Below are 17,121 nucleotides of genomic sequence, written 5' to 3' on the forward strand. Positions count from 1 at the left end.
AACTTGTGAAAAAAATTTAAAGTTCAAAATTATTTTCAGAGTTTCACATAATATGTTGTACAAGATTTTTATGCAGCAAAAAAGACCCCTCCTTTTACAAGCTAGTTGAAAGTGGAATGACACAATTGCTGGATCCTCTGAGTGTCATAAGTGGACATAAACTCCACTGATCTCTGTGCTACAGATTTGTGAACAAGGATATATTTGTATACTTCCTTGCACAATGATCCCACCCTATTCTGTCATTTAGTTGGTGTTAGTATAATCTATTTATGCCCCTCATGGCCAGTTAGAATTGGGAGAATGAGATTGTCTCTTCATTACTGGCTGAGAAAACATGGCCTAGGTTTCCCCCTTTCACCGATCCCTCTTGGCTCCCAGTTGGCCATAGGGGACTTACTTGCAGCAGCAGCTCAGTTGGCCATGTTGTGTAGAGACATGAAAAGAAGGCAGAAGTATGCATGACAGAGCACTATACATCACAAAGCCTATATAGACTCGTGGTCAATAAATTAAATTTCACATTGGTTTTTAAGACCTGAAATTTGTTCCACAATTTTGAAATAAAGTTCTTGCCCTAAAATTGTTAAGCATTCACTCCCCCAAGCTTCTTAGGGCCCTTCCACACAGCCCTATATCCCAGAATATCAAGACGGAAAATCCCACAATTTCTGCTTTGAACTGGTTTATCTGAGTCCACACTCAGATAGTGGAAGTGCCCTTAGAATTTGTTGTGAGGAGTGAGAATGTGGAATTTCAGAAGGTAGTTTCACATATCTGATCTGCCCTATTCAGAAAACATTTCTGTATGGAATATATTACCATGTTTTACACTCTCTCCCCGCCATAGGTAGAGCCACTTTATGAACTAATGACTACAACTACCTTTGCAAATGCAAATACACTGAAACAAAATATGAGACGTGCATTGGAGGAGTTTCAACAAGAGTCAAGTAGCTGTCACTGTACTCCTTGCCAGGGCAATGGGCGTCCTTTTCTAAAAGGTAAGATAGGAAAAAGGCAGAACTACTTAATGCCTTTATTGCTTCAGTCTTCTCACAAAAAGAAAGCTGTCCTCAACCTCAGCAACATGGAGTGGATGAAAGTTTAGGCAAAACCCATCCCTGAATAGGGAAACACGTCATCCAGGAAAACCTGACCACTCTAAATTAATTCAAGTTCCCAGGGCCAGATCAACTACATCCAAGAGTATGGAAGAAATTAGCAGAAGTTATTTCAGAACCACTGGCAATTATCTTTGAGAGTTCTTAGAGAACAGGACAAGTCCCAGCAGATTGGAGGAGGGAAAATGTGGTCCCTATGTTCAAGAAGGGAAAAAAGGATGACCCAAACAATTACCATCCCTTCAGATTCACGTCGATACCAGGCAAGTTTCCAGAAAAGATCATTAAGAAAGTGGTCTGCAAACACTTAGAAATAAATGTGGTCATCGCTAATATTCAACATGGATTTATCAAAAACAAATCATGCCAGACTAATCTGATATCTTTTTTCAATAGAGTTACAAGCTGGATAGATGCAGGGAATGACGTGGATGTAGCATGTCTGGATTTCAGTAAGGCCTTCAACAAGCCCCCCATGAACTCCTGGCAAACAAACTAGTCAAATGTGGGCTAGTCAAAGCTACAGTTAGGTGGATCTGTAACTGGTTAAGCGAATGAACCCAAAGGGTGCTCAGTAATTTTTCCTCTTCATCCTGGAAAAAAGGGACAAGTAGAGTGATGCAGGGTTCCATCCTGGGCCTGGTCCTGTTCAACATCTTTATTAATAATGACTTAGATGAAGGGTTAGAAGACATGATCATCAAGTTTGCAGATGACACCAAATTGAGAGGGATAGCTAATACCCCAGAAGATAGGAGCAGAATTCAAAATGATCTTAACAGATTAGAGAGATAGGCCAAAACCAACAAAATGAAGTTCAACAGGGACAAATGCAAGATACTCCACTTAGGCAGAAAAATTCAATGCAAAGATACAGAATGGGGGACTCCTGGCTCAACAGCAGTACGTGTGAAAAAGATCTTGGAGTCCTGGTGGATAACAAGTTAAACATGAGCCAACAATGTTATGTGATGGCAAAAAAAGCTAACAGAATTTTGGCCTGCATAAAGGAGTATAGTGTCTAGATCAGGGGTCCTCAAACTTTTTAACAGAGGGCCAGGTCACAGTCCCTCAAACTGCTGGAGGGCCAGATTATAATTTGAAAAAAATGAATGAATGTCTATGTACACTGCACATACCTTATTTGTAGTGCAAAAACACTTTAAAATACTAAAATAATTAAAATGAACAATTTAAACAAATATAAACTTATTAATATTTCAATGGAAAGTGTGAACCTGCTTTTGGCTGATGAGATAGGATTGTTGTTGTTGTTGTTGTGTGCTTTCAAGTCATTTCAGACTTAGGTTGACCTTGAGTGAGGGCCGGGTAAATGAACTTGGAGGGCTTTATCCGGCCCCCGGGCCTTAGTTTGAGGACCCCTGGTCTAGATCTAGGGAAGTATCTCCATTCTGCTTTGGCCAAACCACACCTGGAATACTGTGTCCAATTCTGGGCACTACAATTGAAGGAATATGTTGACAAGCTGGAATGCGTCCAGAGGAGAGCGTGCTGAAATGATCAAGGGTCTGGAGACTTAGCCCTATGAGGAGTTGCTTAAAGAGCTGGGCATGTTTAGCCCACAGAAGAGAAGGCTGAGAGGAGATATGATGGCCATGTATAAATATGTGATGGGAGGTCATAGAGAGGAGGGAGCAAGCTTGTTTTCTGCTGCCCTGGAAACTAGGCACAGAACAATAGCTTCGAACAACAGGAAGGGAGATTCCACCCAAAAATTAGGCAGGACTTCCTAACTGTGAGAGCTGTTCAGCAGTGGAACTCTCTGCCCTGGATTGTGATGGAGGCTCCTTCTTTGGAGGCTTTTAAACAGAGGCTGGATGGCCATCTGTCGGGGGTGCTCTGAATGTGATTTTCCTGCTTCTTGGCAGGGGGTTGGACTGCATGGCCCATGAGGTCTCTTCCAGTTCTATGATTCTATGATTCTATGATTCTATCCTTTAACCTTCCTAGTCCAAATATGTCTGATCCCAAAGGTGACTGGGTTTCCCTGGCCCTTCTCTTTTTCTTTCCTTCGCACTAAATATTACAAAGAAAATATAGTAAGAAGGGATATTCACTGAGATGTTACTATTCTTTCATGGGCAGCACAGATAAGGGGCTTGCACCATTTTGGCAACTAGAATGTAATCTTAATCATTTACATTTAAGAAGGCTTTTCCAACTCAATTATGCATAAAACACAAAGTTGCAATCTGCTTCAAATCTCTTTCGGAAATAGCTTTGCTAAGCTGTGCGTGCTGACTAGCTCTCTGGCCATTAATTAGTGTTTCTCCCAGCTCTTGGAAGATGAAATGCCATCTGCAAGTGCTAAAGATTGTTATCATTATCATCACCCTAGATTCTACACTGGGCACTTTTCCCTGTCTCCATTTTGAGCTTATTTTGCTTTGAAGATGACACTGGCTTAACTGCATGAAGGGGAAGGAAGAGGAAAATGTTGTCTTCAGGGTGATACAAATTTGTTGCTTTGACATATGAAGCTATCTTAAGGGCCAAAGCAGAATTTATCTGACCTGCTGCTAGTGTGTATCCAGGATCTTTTTTGTCAATTATAATTATACAAAAGGGACACAGGAAGAAGGAGACAATCCCCTTATCGTAAATGTTTGGCATAAGTAAGTGAGGCTTAGGTCTATGCTCCAGTATGTATTCCAAATCATCACAGAAAGAGGGACACACACACAAAGAAAAGGAAAGTATCACTGTAGAATGATACATTAATGTCAATATAATCTATTGACATTAATGTAGAATGATACATTAATGTCAATATAATCTATTGACATTAATTAAAAACTCCTCAATCAACTTCGACATACGACAGCAGCTATGTAAATCGGAAGCCCTTCCACCCAGGCTTTATGGACTCCCCAAAATCCATAAGGACTCCACCCCACTCAGACCAATCGTGAGTGCCATTGGGTCCCCCACATATGACTTAGCCAAATTTCTTGCTGCACAGTTACAAAGCCACATTGGGCTCACAACAAACACACTACATCAAGGACTCAGCCCACTTCATTGAAAAAATCAGCAATCTCAAGCTAAATCCAAATGACAAACTGATCAGCTTCGATGTGGTGTCTCTATTTACCATGGTCCCAGTTGCAGACACCATGGCACTCATCAACCAGAGGTTCCCAGAAGACATCACGGCGCTGTTTCACCATTGCCTCACCACCAGCTATTTTCAGTGGGACAATGAATTCTACGAACAGAAAGATGGAGTAGCTATGGGGAGCCCTCTCAGCCCAGTCATAGCTAACTTCTACATGGAACAATTTGAAAAACAAGCTCTTGAAACAGCAACCAAAAAGCCCACTATATGGTTCAGATATGTGGATGACACTTTCACCATTTGGAGCCATGGAGATGAAGAACTCAACAGGTTCCTGGAACATCTTAATAGCATCCACCCTAACATCCAGTTCACTATGGAAAAAGAAAAGGAAGGAAGACTGCCTTTTCTAGATGTCCTAGTCATCCGCAAACCTGATCAACAATTGGGTCACACCGTTTACAGAAAACCCACACACACAGATAGATATCTACATAAAAACTCCAACCATCACCCAAGTCAAAAAAGAAGCACCATTAAAGCCTTGGCAGACCGTGCAAAAAGAATCTGCGAACCCCACCTCCTCCAAGATGAACTGAACCACCTCAACTGGGCTCTACAGGCCAATGGATACTCCACCTCAGACATCAGAAGAGCTGCAAGACCAAGAACAAGCCACAAGAGTAAAGATGAAGATCCACCCAGAGGAAAAGTGTTCCTGCCATACATCAAAGGAACCACTGATCGCATAGGGAAGCTGATGAGGAAACACAACATACAAACAATCTACAAACCCACCAGGAAAATCCAACAAATGCTACGTTCAGCAAAGGACAAGAGGGATCCTCTCACCTCTGCAGGAGTCTACCGTATACCATGCAGCTGTGGACAAGTCTACATAGGGACCACCAAACGCAGCGCCCAAACAAGAATCCAGGAACATGAAAGGCACTGCAGACTACTCCAACCAGAGAAATCAGCCATAGCAGAGCACCTGATGAACCAACCTGGACACAGCATTTTATTTGAGAACACAAAAATGCTGGACCACTCTCACAACCACCATGTCAGACTACACAGAGAAGCCATTGAAATCCACAAACATGTGGACAATTTCAACAGAAAGGAAGAAACCATGAAAATGAACAAAATCTGGCTACCAGTATTAAAAAACTCTAAAATTAAAACAGCAGAGAGAAAAACAGGCAGGGACATCTAATCACCTTTCAAGAAGAGTTTGCTCCAGGCACTGTCAGCCCATTGTATGCTAATCAAGGTGGTCAGTTGAAAAGATTCACACCTAGCCCAACTTACAAAAGCCTTTTGTCTCACCCTGGTCATTCCACAGATATATAAACCCCTTTTTCCCAGCTCCAGCAGACCTCTGAAGATGCTTGCCATAGATGCAGGCGAAACGTCAGGAGAAATGCCTCTAGAACATGGCCATATAGCCCGAAAAAACCCACAAGAACTGAGTGATTCCGGCCATGAAAGCCTTCGACAATACAATATAATCTATGTTGGCCATAAGCAACTTCTAACATCTCAATGCAAAAGCATAAGAAGAGTTTTTTTTAATCCTATGCACTATTTCCCATACAGCAAAGTGGAGCTTTTGGGTGTAAATGAGGAGAGGGTACTGTCCTTCTAAATGAGCATTCTTCCTCTCCAATGAAATTTCAGTTGCCAAATTTCTAGTGTTGCCAAGAATGAGATGCTGAAAATCACCCATACCCAAAGCTCACAATCTCAGTGTTCAAATTCCCTTGATAATTTTGTAGGCCCTTTTCTTTGGATGCTTAAATTTTATTTCTAAAGATTTAACTGGATTCTTAAGTTACTGGAATGCTCTGAATTATGTAATAAAGACAATTTTGCTTGAAAGAGCTGCTATTTTGAAATTAATGACCTCACCACCACCACTTCCATAGCTTGGTTTCTTCTGCACCCCATGAGCTTCAAGCAGCCCTCTATACAATACAACTGCTAAAGAGATGTTTTCCCACTCCTAGAACCAGTAATGGTGGTGGTTTTTCCAATGGGGATTGTAGACCCCAGGCCTTAAAATAGAAGTAGACACCTGATAATTTCTAGATTTCATATGCATCATATTGGAATGGCCATTTCCAAACCTGGCATGAGTTTAGAAGGTACTGGGAACAAATTTTTGGTCCTAAGCACCAGCAAGGTCTTCCTTCTACTCAGACATGGGGAAAGTGCAGTTGTCAGGCAAGATGCGGCCCAGGACTGTTCAGATCCAAGGGAGACTATTTTCTCTACAGTATATAAGAAGTTGGGCCTAACATGATCCTGAAAGGGTCAGCATGTGGCAAAACCGCCCTCATGTTTCTGATGGAGAGAATGGGCAGCTATTTGGAAGCAATTTAAAAAAAATAGCAGTGGTGTGAGGAGGAGGAGAGTGAGTTCCTACAAAGTGCCCTGGAATGCCAATTACTGCTAGCCCCCAACAAGTTCCAATTTGTGCTCTAACTGGCAGTAGCTTTCCAAAGTCTCAGGCAAAGATCTCTCACATGACCTACAAAGATTACTTAAAAATACCAGGAATGACTTGGACAGACCCCTTTGATGATCCTCATGATATGTGAGGCCCCATAATAGGGGATGGGAAATAAGCAGGTTTCATTTTTTTCTGCACTTTAGCTTCTTTTCCCATAATCTGGGTTATTTTTATCTGGTGAAGTTAGTAAAATTTAACCTTTGGCAATTTTTTCAAAGGGTTGTGAAACTCTTCCTCACTCCAGAATGGAGGGGACCATGTTATATCTGCTGCCATGTAGCTGTTAATACAAAGAATATTGCACACTACAGGGATGGTAACCCAGATATCTCAGGAGTGTCCTGGCATTGTATCACTTGGGCACTCTTCTCCTGAGAGCAAATGAAAGACTTTGAGGTTGTCTTAAAAGCGTGTTTATATCTATTTTCCTCTTAAATTTCAACACTAACACAAATAGCCAATTCCAGATTCCTAAGTCTGAAGCACTAAAGCCTTTTTTCAGACCATATGGTAGAAAGCTTAAAAGTTGGGTAAAACTCCTGAGAGGGTCTGCCTAACCAGTGCTACTTGATGTCATTCCATTGTTTGAGGATCAATAAATTATCATTGAGGATCTCAAAGATGACATAATGCTGGAATGTTAGCATTAGAAATCTTTGAGTGAGTTTACCTTTTCAGAATTCCATAATCCTAAATATTCCAAACTCCAAAATTATTCACATAATTGGCTAAGGTAGTGACACTTTTGCTTTCTGATAATTCAGTGGACAAAAACTTGGGGTTTCATGCATTATTAAAGCACTGTGTAGAAAATTACATTCAGGCTATTTTATATGGTTGGATTGAAGCATAAGTGAAATTCATGTCTAAACTTGAGTCCCATCTACAAGAGAACTCATTATGTATGTATATACACATACAACTATTTCAAAATCTTTTTTAAAAAATCCAAGGTACTTCTAGTATTTCAGATAAGGAATGTTTAACTTGTACCTACTGTGATTGCAATTTGGAACAGGAGAAAAAATGGACCTTGAGGTGTTGTTGACTGTCTATTGTGCCTTTCAGGGACACATTGTGAGTGTATTTGCCCATTAGGACATCGCGGTCTTGCCTGTGAAGAGACACTGAGAACTGGTAAGATAAATTCTTAAAACAAATTCTAGTAAAATAAAATTAATGCAGTGCACTGATAATCCTTCTGTGCATCTTGAAAAAAATACTTTCTTAAGCCACAAGTGTTTTCCAAAATGGACTTTTTGGTAGGCAAAAGCTTTATTGGTTTGCACAGACAGTGCGTTCTACTAGAACTTTATATTCCTAATCTGCATTTATCTACATAAAACATGGTCTTAGTTTAGAGCAGTAATGAACAGATCTCCAATTTAAGGCCACATTGCCACCATCTCATCCCGTTGGGACCCCCTTCCTTTACTCATACTCTCTCACACACACAAATACATTGTGGGGAATTGAGTCTTTTTCCGAGGGTTTGACTGCTCCATTCAAGGTAGTGTCCCTAATTTCAGCACTAGTTTCATGAGTAATAAAGAATCTGGAAGTCGATATGCTAAAATAGGTCTATGGACCCTAGGCTGCAATTGCCCATCTCTGGTTTATGGGAATTTGCTCTATAATAAAATATTTTGTAGTGCTTTATCAAGTGATAAAAGTCAGTTCTTTCTCTCAAACAGGATCTAACATTCTCTCATTTTTCAAGAATATTCAAATGATCATGTCTCACCTTAGCCTTATTCATGACAAGCCGTTCTTGAAAATATGAGTCCATACTATGAATCATTCTATTACCATATATTCCGGCATATAAGATGACTGGGCGTACAAGACGGCCCCCAACTTTTCCAGTCAAAATATAGAGTTTGGGATATACTCACTGTATAAGACTACCCCTCTTCCAACACACACCAAATAAATTTTTTAAAAGTGTCCGATTTTATTTCAATATGATAATTTTCCTATTACTGTACCTCCCTCTCTGCCTCTCAGATCTCGCACATGCGCACCTGCACCACTTCGCTGTAGTCTTCAGGAGCGAGATCTGAGAGCCAGAGGAGGAGGTATGCTAATAGGATACAAGGGCGGGCCAGACAGGTAAAAGAGTTGTGTTTTTCTGGGCCCAGAGCCATTCTATCTCTTTTTTCCATACCCCAGGCATCCCAGATGCCTGCAGCTTCCTCCACCCTTCATTTACACCTTTCCGGTGAGGCGCCCCTTCACCTCACCATCAGGACCACATTAAGTCCACCAATCCTGATGAATGGATTTTCTTCTACCATACTTGTACAGTGTTGCCCCTAATGCTTTTATACAGTCGCTGCATATGGCAGGGACATGGCCACTGCCATTTTTGAGCTCCCCCCACAATATGCAGCAACTACAGATTCTCCAATCCGGATTGGAAGTTTCAGCACCCACTCTATAAGACGACTCCCGTCGAATAAGACTACCCATGCATATAAGACGACTCCAATGCATAAGGCTACTCCAGTGTATAAGACGATGCCCATGTATAAGACTACTCCTGTGTATAAGACGACCCCAGACTTTTGAGATTTTCTTGGGTTAGAAAGTAGTCTTATACGCCAGAATATATGGTATATTATGGACAAAATGTTATTTATTTTTACAGCACTTTGTTAATCTGTGTGAAAATAGTCCAATAAGTTAGGATTGGCCCTGGACCATAATCTGATTTATTTATCCATTGGTATGGTAATCCTGATTTTATTTCTCGTTATTACAGGAACTGCTATTGATGGAAACTGGAGCTGTTGGTCCAGCTGGTCTCCAGGTTCTGGAGGAAAACAGACAAGAACTCGGGAATGTAACAATCCGCCTGCTCAAAATGGTGGCAAGCAATGCCCTGGGCTAAATATTGAAAGCATTTAGTCAAATGTTTAAAAGAAAAATCAACTGGATTGTTTTTAGAATATCATAGAAGTCACAAAACAGGGATAGATAGCTGTGGATTGGGGACTTTCAATTTCTACTTCTGAAACCCTTTGGGGGCAGCTTAGACACACAGATTAAAACCGAAAATACCTGAAATAATATGAAATAATGGGGGGGAGACTGTAACCTATTAAATATACAAAATAATGGGAGGGAGACTGTAACCTATTAAACATGTGAATTGCCATATTTTAGATTTATCCTATTTTACATCCAGAAAAAAAAGTTCGCATTTTGCATTCCATCCCTGGAGAAAAGTGAAATATAAAATCTATCTATCATTAAAGAGCTACTTGGGAATTTTAGAGAGGGGTCAAAGGTTTAAAAGCAACTTAGTGGTCACATCATGAGTCAGGCTTTTCAGCTCTGTCATTGAGCTATTATTCCAATAGAATATCCCTCATATGTGACAACACTCTCACCAGAACTGCATTAACCAGATATGATTGAACCTGTAATCCAATGCATCTGCATAGTAGCAAGTTAGGAAAAGGTGCCATATTAACTAATTCTAAAAACAAAAACAAAAAAAAACAAGTCCCCATGTTATTTAGATAATCAGCAGATGCTGTAGACACCTATGACAAAATCTTGAAACTCTCGGGGACCTCCAATACTGTCCAGATAATGCATCTCGGAGCCAACCCAAGGCTGCAGTAGCCACCAAATGCACACCATCAATGTGAGCTACATCATAGATTCAATGGGAAGTAGAGCATTTGAAAAATGCAAGGAAGTCTGGTTTGAGCCATATAATGTTCTGCAGTTGATCCAAATACATCCCAGCTCTAGGGTGAAATCAGCTCTGCAAAATGCAGAGGACATTGTAGACACCCACCCTTTCCAAAGTGCAAGAAATAATCCAGAAGGGGGTTGCCAAAAACTGGGAACCAAGGTGCTAATCCATTCTGTGGAAGGGGAAAATGATTTTACAGGGTCCCAGGTTTCCCAAAGAGATGTGCATCAGTGAGCTTGGAGGAAAATGGGGTTAAAAAAAGGAAAGTGGCAGAATATCAGTTTGAGGCCAGGTTTCATGGTTAATGCAATCACCATCCTAACCTCAAACCCGTTCCAGGCCTGTCAATCTAATCACCCACCTAGCAAAACTGGTTCCTCTCAAACCAGCTCCAGGATGGATTATAGTGTCAGTATAGAAGTGCCCTCACTCATGGAGGATCTGGTATGTTTATGGGTATCTTTTATTCATTTAAGGAGAGGTTCACTTCGGTTCTGCTGTTATGTTGAATGAGTTGTATTGCTGCCCTCTTGTGTATGAAAATTGTGAGAGGCTCTGTTTAAAGAAGACCCTTTTCTATATGTAGGTCTGCAGATCATACAGAAAGTATAATCAACACATATTTATTCCAACTATATAGCAAACGTATTGCAATATCTGTCACAAAGCTGTTGTGGATTGACATACACATTTTGTAATACCAAAAGGTCATCATTTGTCATTCTGCTATTTTTAAAAGTTTACCTTTTCCAGGCAGTCAAACAAAGCAAAATCTAGTTCATTATTTGTCTAAATTTCAACCTGCTATTTTGAATAAATGTCTAAAAATATAGTCATGTCTATTTTTAATAGTCACTGGAGAGTGCTTTAACATGCATACATGGGATAAATGAAAATGTAAATCTCAGACATAGCTGCTTCCTCAAAGCAGAAGCCTGAATCCAATGTGGTGATGCTCTATGTGGTTGCACATTTATTGCACTGAATGGAAATTGTTTAATAATTAGATATTGCTTAAAGGGGAAACACTGAATTGCGAAGTGCTCTCAGATACCTCTGTGACGCTCAATAATTTCAAAGCTATGCCATAATGTTATGCTTATTCATTGGATGATCCTCCCTGGAGATGACTCAACAGAAGAAATACATTCAAAACCACCCTAGTACTTATTGCAAAATTGAAAGAAAGAAAAATAAACTCATAATGTTCATGAATAAATGCTCTTCATCTGTGCCTATGAAAATAACTATTAAATTTTACATTGATAAGAGATATCTTGGCTCTGGTGTTATTTAATCAGGACCATTTGCAGTGGAGAATAAGGCTCCCAACCTACACTGCCATATAAAATCCATATTATCTGGTTTGAACTGGATTATACTAGTATACACTGCTATATAATCCAGTTCAAACCAGATGATCTGGATATTATATGGCAGTGAAGTTAGACCTAAGGCTCAAGTTTTCATACTTTTGAAGAGGGAATGTTGAACTTGGTAATGTTACTTTGAGGGACTCCAGTTCTTCCAACTGGCATGGTTAATGAAAAAAATTGTGAATTTGTCTGGGATCTGATCAAAAAGGTTGTGACAACATTATCATTCCTGCTTTTATTTTGGTGAGCATATTCCTGTTTCTCTACAGAAAAAAAAGAAAAAACTCAGTCTTAATTAACAAGGGCTTAATTAATAAGTAACTCTTGGAAGCTAACAGTTGACTTGTCTTTTGTCTATGCAACCTAGATGAGCCTATTAGAAATAATTCCAATTTTGTGGCACCTGGAAGAAAAATAATTTTAAAAATTTTATATATTCATGGACTATGCAATACCTTAATTTTTTATAGAGAATATACTGCAAGTCACTTCTGGTGTGAGAGAATTGGCAGTCTGCAAAGACATTGCCCAGGGGATGCCCGGATGTGTTAACATCCTGTGGAAGGCTTCTCTCTTGTCCCCACATGGGAAGGTGGGGCTGACAGATGAGAGCTCATCCCATCTCGCGGATTCAAACCACCGACCTTCAGGTCTTCTGGTCAGCAGTTCAGCTGGCACAACGGTTTAAACCATTGCACCACAGCTTAATTAATGCTATAGAACAGCTCATGATAAAACCCACATGCTATTCTTTAGGGCATCACAAGGTTACTGACTAGAACCAGCTTCTGTTTTGAAATGGTGATATTCTGTGCCAGATCTAAATAAAAAGCAAGATTTTAAAAGATGATCTCCTTGCTTTGGTTTGTTTTTAGCTTTTTGCAGCCAAAAAACAAAGTAAGAAAACAAAGAAGCATTACAAATAGAAAACAAGATCTTCTGGAATCCCATCAAATTCTGTAAATGGGGCAAGGTGATTCGATAATAAAACCTTTGTCCTGGATTTTTCAGTACTGGGTTATTTTTGCAATAGTTTTCCGTGTGCTTTTTTCACCAACCTAGTTGTGTTTCTATTAATACATTTTAAAAGTTGTTAGAGCTCTTGGGTGGAGAAGAGTAAGTTCTCTTATGTAAATTCTACTGGTTTTCCTAATTATAAATATGAAACAAAGCTGCTGAGAGGCTAGGAGTTGACACAGTGTCTATCAATTTCATCTGATGTTTGCAACACACACTGTATCATAATGCTGAATGGCTGGCTGAACAAAAATAAATCAGGACTCATGACAGCATGGCAAGACTGGGGAGTTCAGGATGGAATGAGTTGAGCTTAGAGACTTCTCTGAAAACCAGTAAAGCATTTATTTCATTTATCACAGGCCAACTATTCCAGCCTTCTCAGACACCTCCTAAGAAACCTGGACTGGACTTTCTACAATTGGTCCAGGATTTTCTAACAAATCTGGGCTGTATCAAGGAATGGATTTATTGCAAATATTACAGCACTGTATTGGTTCATTAAACTCTGCAGCCAGCACTTGATAGCTGTGTTACTAAAAGACATTCACTTCGTTTCTAGTTCCCAGTGACTCCTATCATTCAGAAGAACACCAAATGCATTCCTACTGTGGGCCCTTGTGGAATTTGGTTCCAGGGCCCCTTGTGGATACCAGAATCTACAGATGCTCAAATCCCATTATAAAAATATGACACAGTAAAATGGTGTCTCTTACATAAAATGACAAAATCCAGGTTTACTTTTCAGATTATATATATATTTTAAAGTTTCAAGCCCTGGATAGCGGAATCTATGGATACATAATCCATGTACACAGAGGACCAACTGTAATATATACAACGAGTGCAGATCTAGGCCTTCACAATGCTCCACCCAGTAGGACTAAATAAAGGATGCATCATGGCATGACTTTATACATCACTGTTGTCTTACATTTTGTAGCACATTAGCCATGTTGGCAGTGAAGATTCATCAGTCCTCCAGATGTTGGATTATTTTTCTCAACATCCTTTCATCTAAACTAAGGTGGCTAAGATTGAGAGGAATTGTAGTCCGGTGACAATTCATATCCTTGATCTATACAAGTGAGAATGGACCCTGAAACGTTTATTCATACTTTAAGGGTGCACCATAGAATTAATGCAATTTGACACCACATTCAATGTCATAACTCAATGCTATGTAATATTAAAAACTCTGGTTTCATCAGGTCTTTAGTCTTCTCTGCCAAATAATGCTTATGATTCGCCAAACTGCAAATTCCAGGATTCTGTAGCACTGAGCCATCACATCTAATGTGGGTCAAACAGTGTTAATTCTACAGTATAGATATATCCCAGGATAGCTTCACTGTCACTCCCAATGCCAACATTCCTAGTTATCTCCCTCTCCATGATCATTTTATCACTATAGGGCAGGAATGCCAAACTTATTTTCACCAAGTCACACCAGCCTAATGTTTGCCTTCAAAAGAACAGTTGTAATTGTAAGACTGTATAAATGTAACTATTTTGTCCCAACATTGAAAATATCACAGTCCACAAAAAATTGATATGACAGGCCAAATTCAGCCCATGGACCTTGCATTTGACATGTGTGCTATAGGGGACCAACTTTTGGCCAAGGGAGATTTAGGCTGCTTCCATAAAGCCAATTTGAATCAGAATGTGGACTATAAAGATCCAGTTTGCTTCAGAGTGCCTACACAGGCACCCCAAGAACTGACTGGAAGATGAAAGAGAGTCCACATATCCACTGGATATCTATAATCTACATTCTGATCTGGATTATTTGATCATGTGGAACCAGCCTCAATCAAATCCCAGGATTTTCCTCCTTGCTTCCTGGCTGGGACAGCCAGCTTTCCCGGTGCTTGCTTTACAGCAAGGCAAGACAGTAAATTTCCATCCAATCCACCTTGTTGAACATTATACATTTTCATCCACCTCGCTGAACCAATTTAATCAGCCCATATTTTGGCCTTTCCCCCTTAGTTCTTTTATCGTTTGATGCTTGTCTATTATTGTTATGCTTTTAAATTGCATTTTGTTATTGCTCTGCTTTTAATTGTATGTTCCCTGGGCTTGGTGCCATGTAAGCCGCCCCGAGTCCCTTCGGGGGGATGGAGGTGGGGTAGAAAAATAAAGTTCTTCTTCTTCTTCTTCTTCTTCTTCTTCTTCTTCTTCTTCTTCTTCTTCTTCTAAAACAATAAAATCCAGCATTCCCATGTTCCTGGATTTTGTTCCCATGCTGTGTTCCCATTGTGTGTGTGTGTGTGAGAGAGAGGGGGGGGGGGTTCATTTACTTTCTGGTTAGGTTGTGCAGTTGCTTTTTCACTCTGACTGATTCATTTTAAACCATATTTATATTTGCACTCTACGTTTGGCATTTGACTGACCTTCTGTGGCATGGTTTGAGGTAAGGATTGAGCGGATTGCATGGCTGGAATTGGTGAGGTTTTGTAATCACATTGTTTCTGGCTGGATCTGTTTTGGGGCTCGCATTGGTGGGGAACGTTTTCTGCACACCCAAATCTCGAACCAGCTTGAAACAAGATTTTAATGCCAGTGTGGATGGAGTCCTAGTCACAAATTCAGTTGTTCATCTCCCAGCCTTTTCTTGTGTGGAAATTGTAGTTCCACAAAACATGCACTATATGAAAATGAAAATGATGTTACCCATTCTTGCTCTTCACCTTGGCATGTAACACATTTACTACTATAAAACTGCTCTGTCCTGATCAAACCCTAGAAAAGTTATTTTTAAAATTTAACCCCCAAAATCTTCAAGTCTATAAACACGTTGAAAAGAAAATATTAGCTTTGGATATGTTTTTAATCACTTCTATGGATTTTTGCTGTTCAATTTTAATTAATGTAATTGATGTGTAATTTTTAATGCTTGTATATTTTTGGATTTTAAATTGTATTTAAATGCTTTTAATGTAAGCCATTTTCAGTCTCCTTTGTGGAGAGAAAAAGCAGGGTATAAATAAACATCATAATATTTGTAATCCAATCAGTAACTATTCCAGGCTCTGGATCAGGGATATATTATATTGCATTTTCAAGTTCATGAAGATCTGCAACAATATTTTTCTGGTGAAGATTCTTTATATATTTTTTGCTTACTTGATAAGGTAAATACTAACCTTTAAAGGAATCAGAAAGTCAAACAGAGTGAGAACACAGACAGGGAGGAGGCTTCCACCATTTTCCACACCCCAGTTGGCTTGTTATCTTGACTCTGCACCTTGGAAATCTAAGGTGCTTTGCCATCAATCATTTCCTATTTTAGGCTATATTTGACTGCTTCCCTTTGTTAATAAACCTGTTTGTTCATATCCATACAAATATCTGAATCCGATACCTTTCAAGTAAAACATTATCCATCCATCACATGAGCAGAAGAGAGAAATGGGGTATATCCCAGAGATATTCTTACAAAAACATTGCAATACACATGAGCAGCAGCTATATGGGGACAGAATTCCTTCATTACAAGCATACAGCAACGGTAGTATATATATATATATATATATATATATATATATATATATATATATATATATTAAAAGCTCCCATTATGAGCTTTTAATTTAGGCCAGAAAATGGCTATGCCTTATCTCATCTGGTATGACTTGCATGCTGGGCCCTTCAGCATGGCTTATATTAGTTTCTTTGACTAGCACTGTAAATGTGTAATTGCTCATAATCTTTTACAGGCCTGGCAGGCAGGTTATCCTTTTTTCTCTGCACTTCAGCTTCATTGCACAAACCCCCGTTCCTCATTGTTGAGGATTTGTGAGCTCCGGATGAAGTGAAGAAGCCTGGGGCTTGAGGAGATTTCTCTTTGACATTTGAAGAGAGTTTCAAAAGAGGCATTTTGCGTCCGTTTGTTATGTGGCCAGCGGTATATGGAATCCTGTACATTCCCTTGTCTTTATATTTGTGCACAGACATATCCAACTCTTCAAGGAGAAAAGGGAAATTGAATTCCACTGACAGAATTGAACCTTCCATTGAGATTGATTTCTGGCTTTCATGCTGTGCATTTCATGGGCATGTCACTACTGGATATGTCTCTCCCCCCCCCCCCTTTCTATTTTCAAATCATTTGCAATTAGTTCCCTTTTTATGCTTTCAAGTTCTATTGTAATTTCAAATACAAATTAACAAAATGCTAGGAAGCTGATGTTTGAATTTGGGACAGAAGGAAGGATCGCTTCCTCCTCCGCTTTCGCCCTCTTTGCCTTGGCTGGGAGGAAAACCTATCATTTCCAATATGTGTTACTGCT

At 39.6% G+C, this 17,121-nt stretch overlaps 2 protein-coding genes across 3 annotated transcripts in view; one reads left to right on the forward strand and one right to left on the reverse strand.

The window, feature by feature from the left end:
• Positions 1 to 11,703, forward strand: part of C8B (complement C8 beta chain) — a 46,343-nt gene extending 34,640 nt beyond the window's left edge. The window contains exons 10-13 of one of the 2 annotated variants that reach the window (XR_010909864.1): positions 851 to 1,004; positions 7,790 to 7,858; positions 9,486 to 10,769; positions 10,820 to 11,703. Coding sequence is in view for 1 of the 2 variants with exons in the window: in XM_060773581.2 (XP_060629564.2) it covers positions 851 to 1,004; positions 7,790 to 7,858; positions 9,486 to 9,631 (369 nt within the window). In the remaining variant the exon portion in view is untranslated. Of the gene's footprint in view, positions 1 to 850; positions 1,005 to 7,789; positions 7,859 to 9,485 lie in introns of both variants that reach the window. The other variant, XM_060773581.2, reaches the window with a different exon arrangement.
• Positions 1 to 17,121, reverse strand: part of C8A (complement C8 alpha chain) — a 74,483-nt gene that overhangs the window by 9,986 nt on the left and 47,376 nt on the right. The window lies entirely within an intron of this gene.

The sequence above is a fragment of the Anolis sagrei genome, chromosome 4 (genome assembly GCF_037176765.1).
Source record: "Anolis sagrei isolate rAnoSag1 chromosome 4, rAnoSag1.mat, whole genome shotgun sequence".
NCBI lineage: Eukaryota > Metazoa > Chordata > Lepidosauria > Squamata > Dactyloidae > Anolis > Anolis sagrei.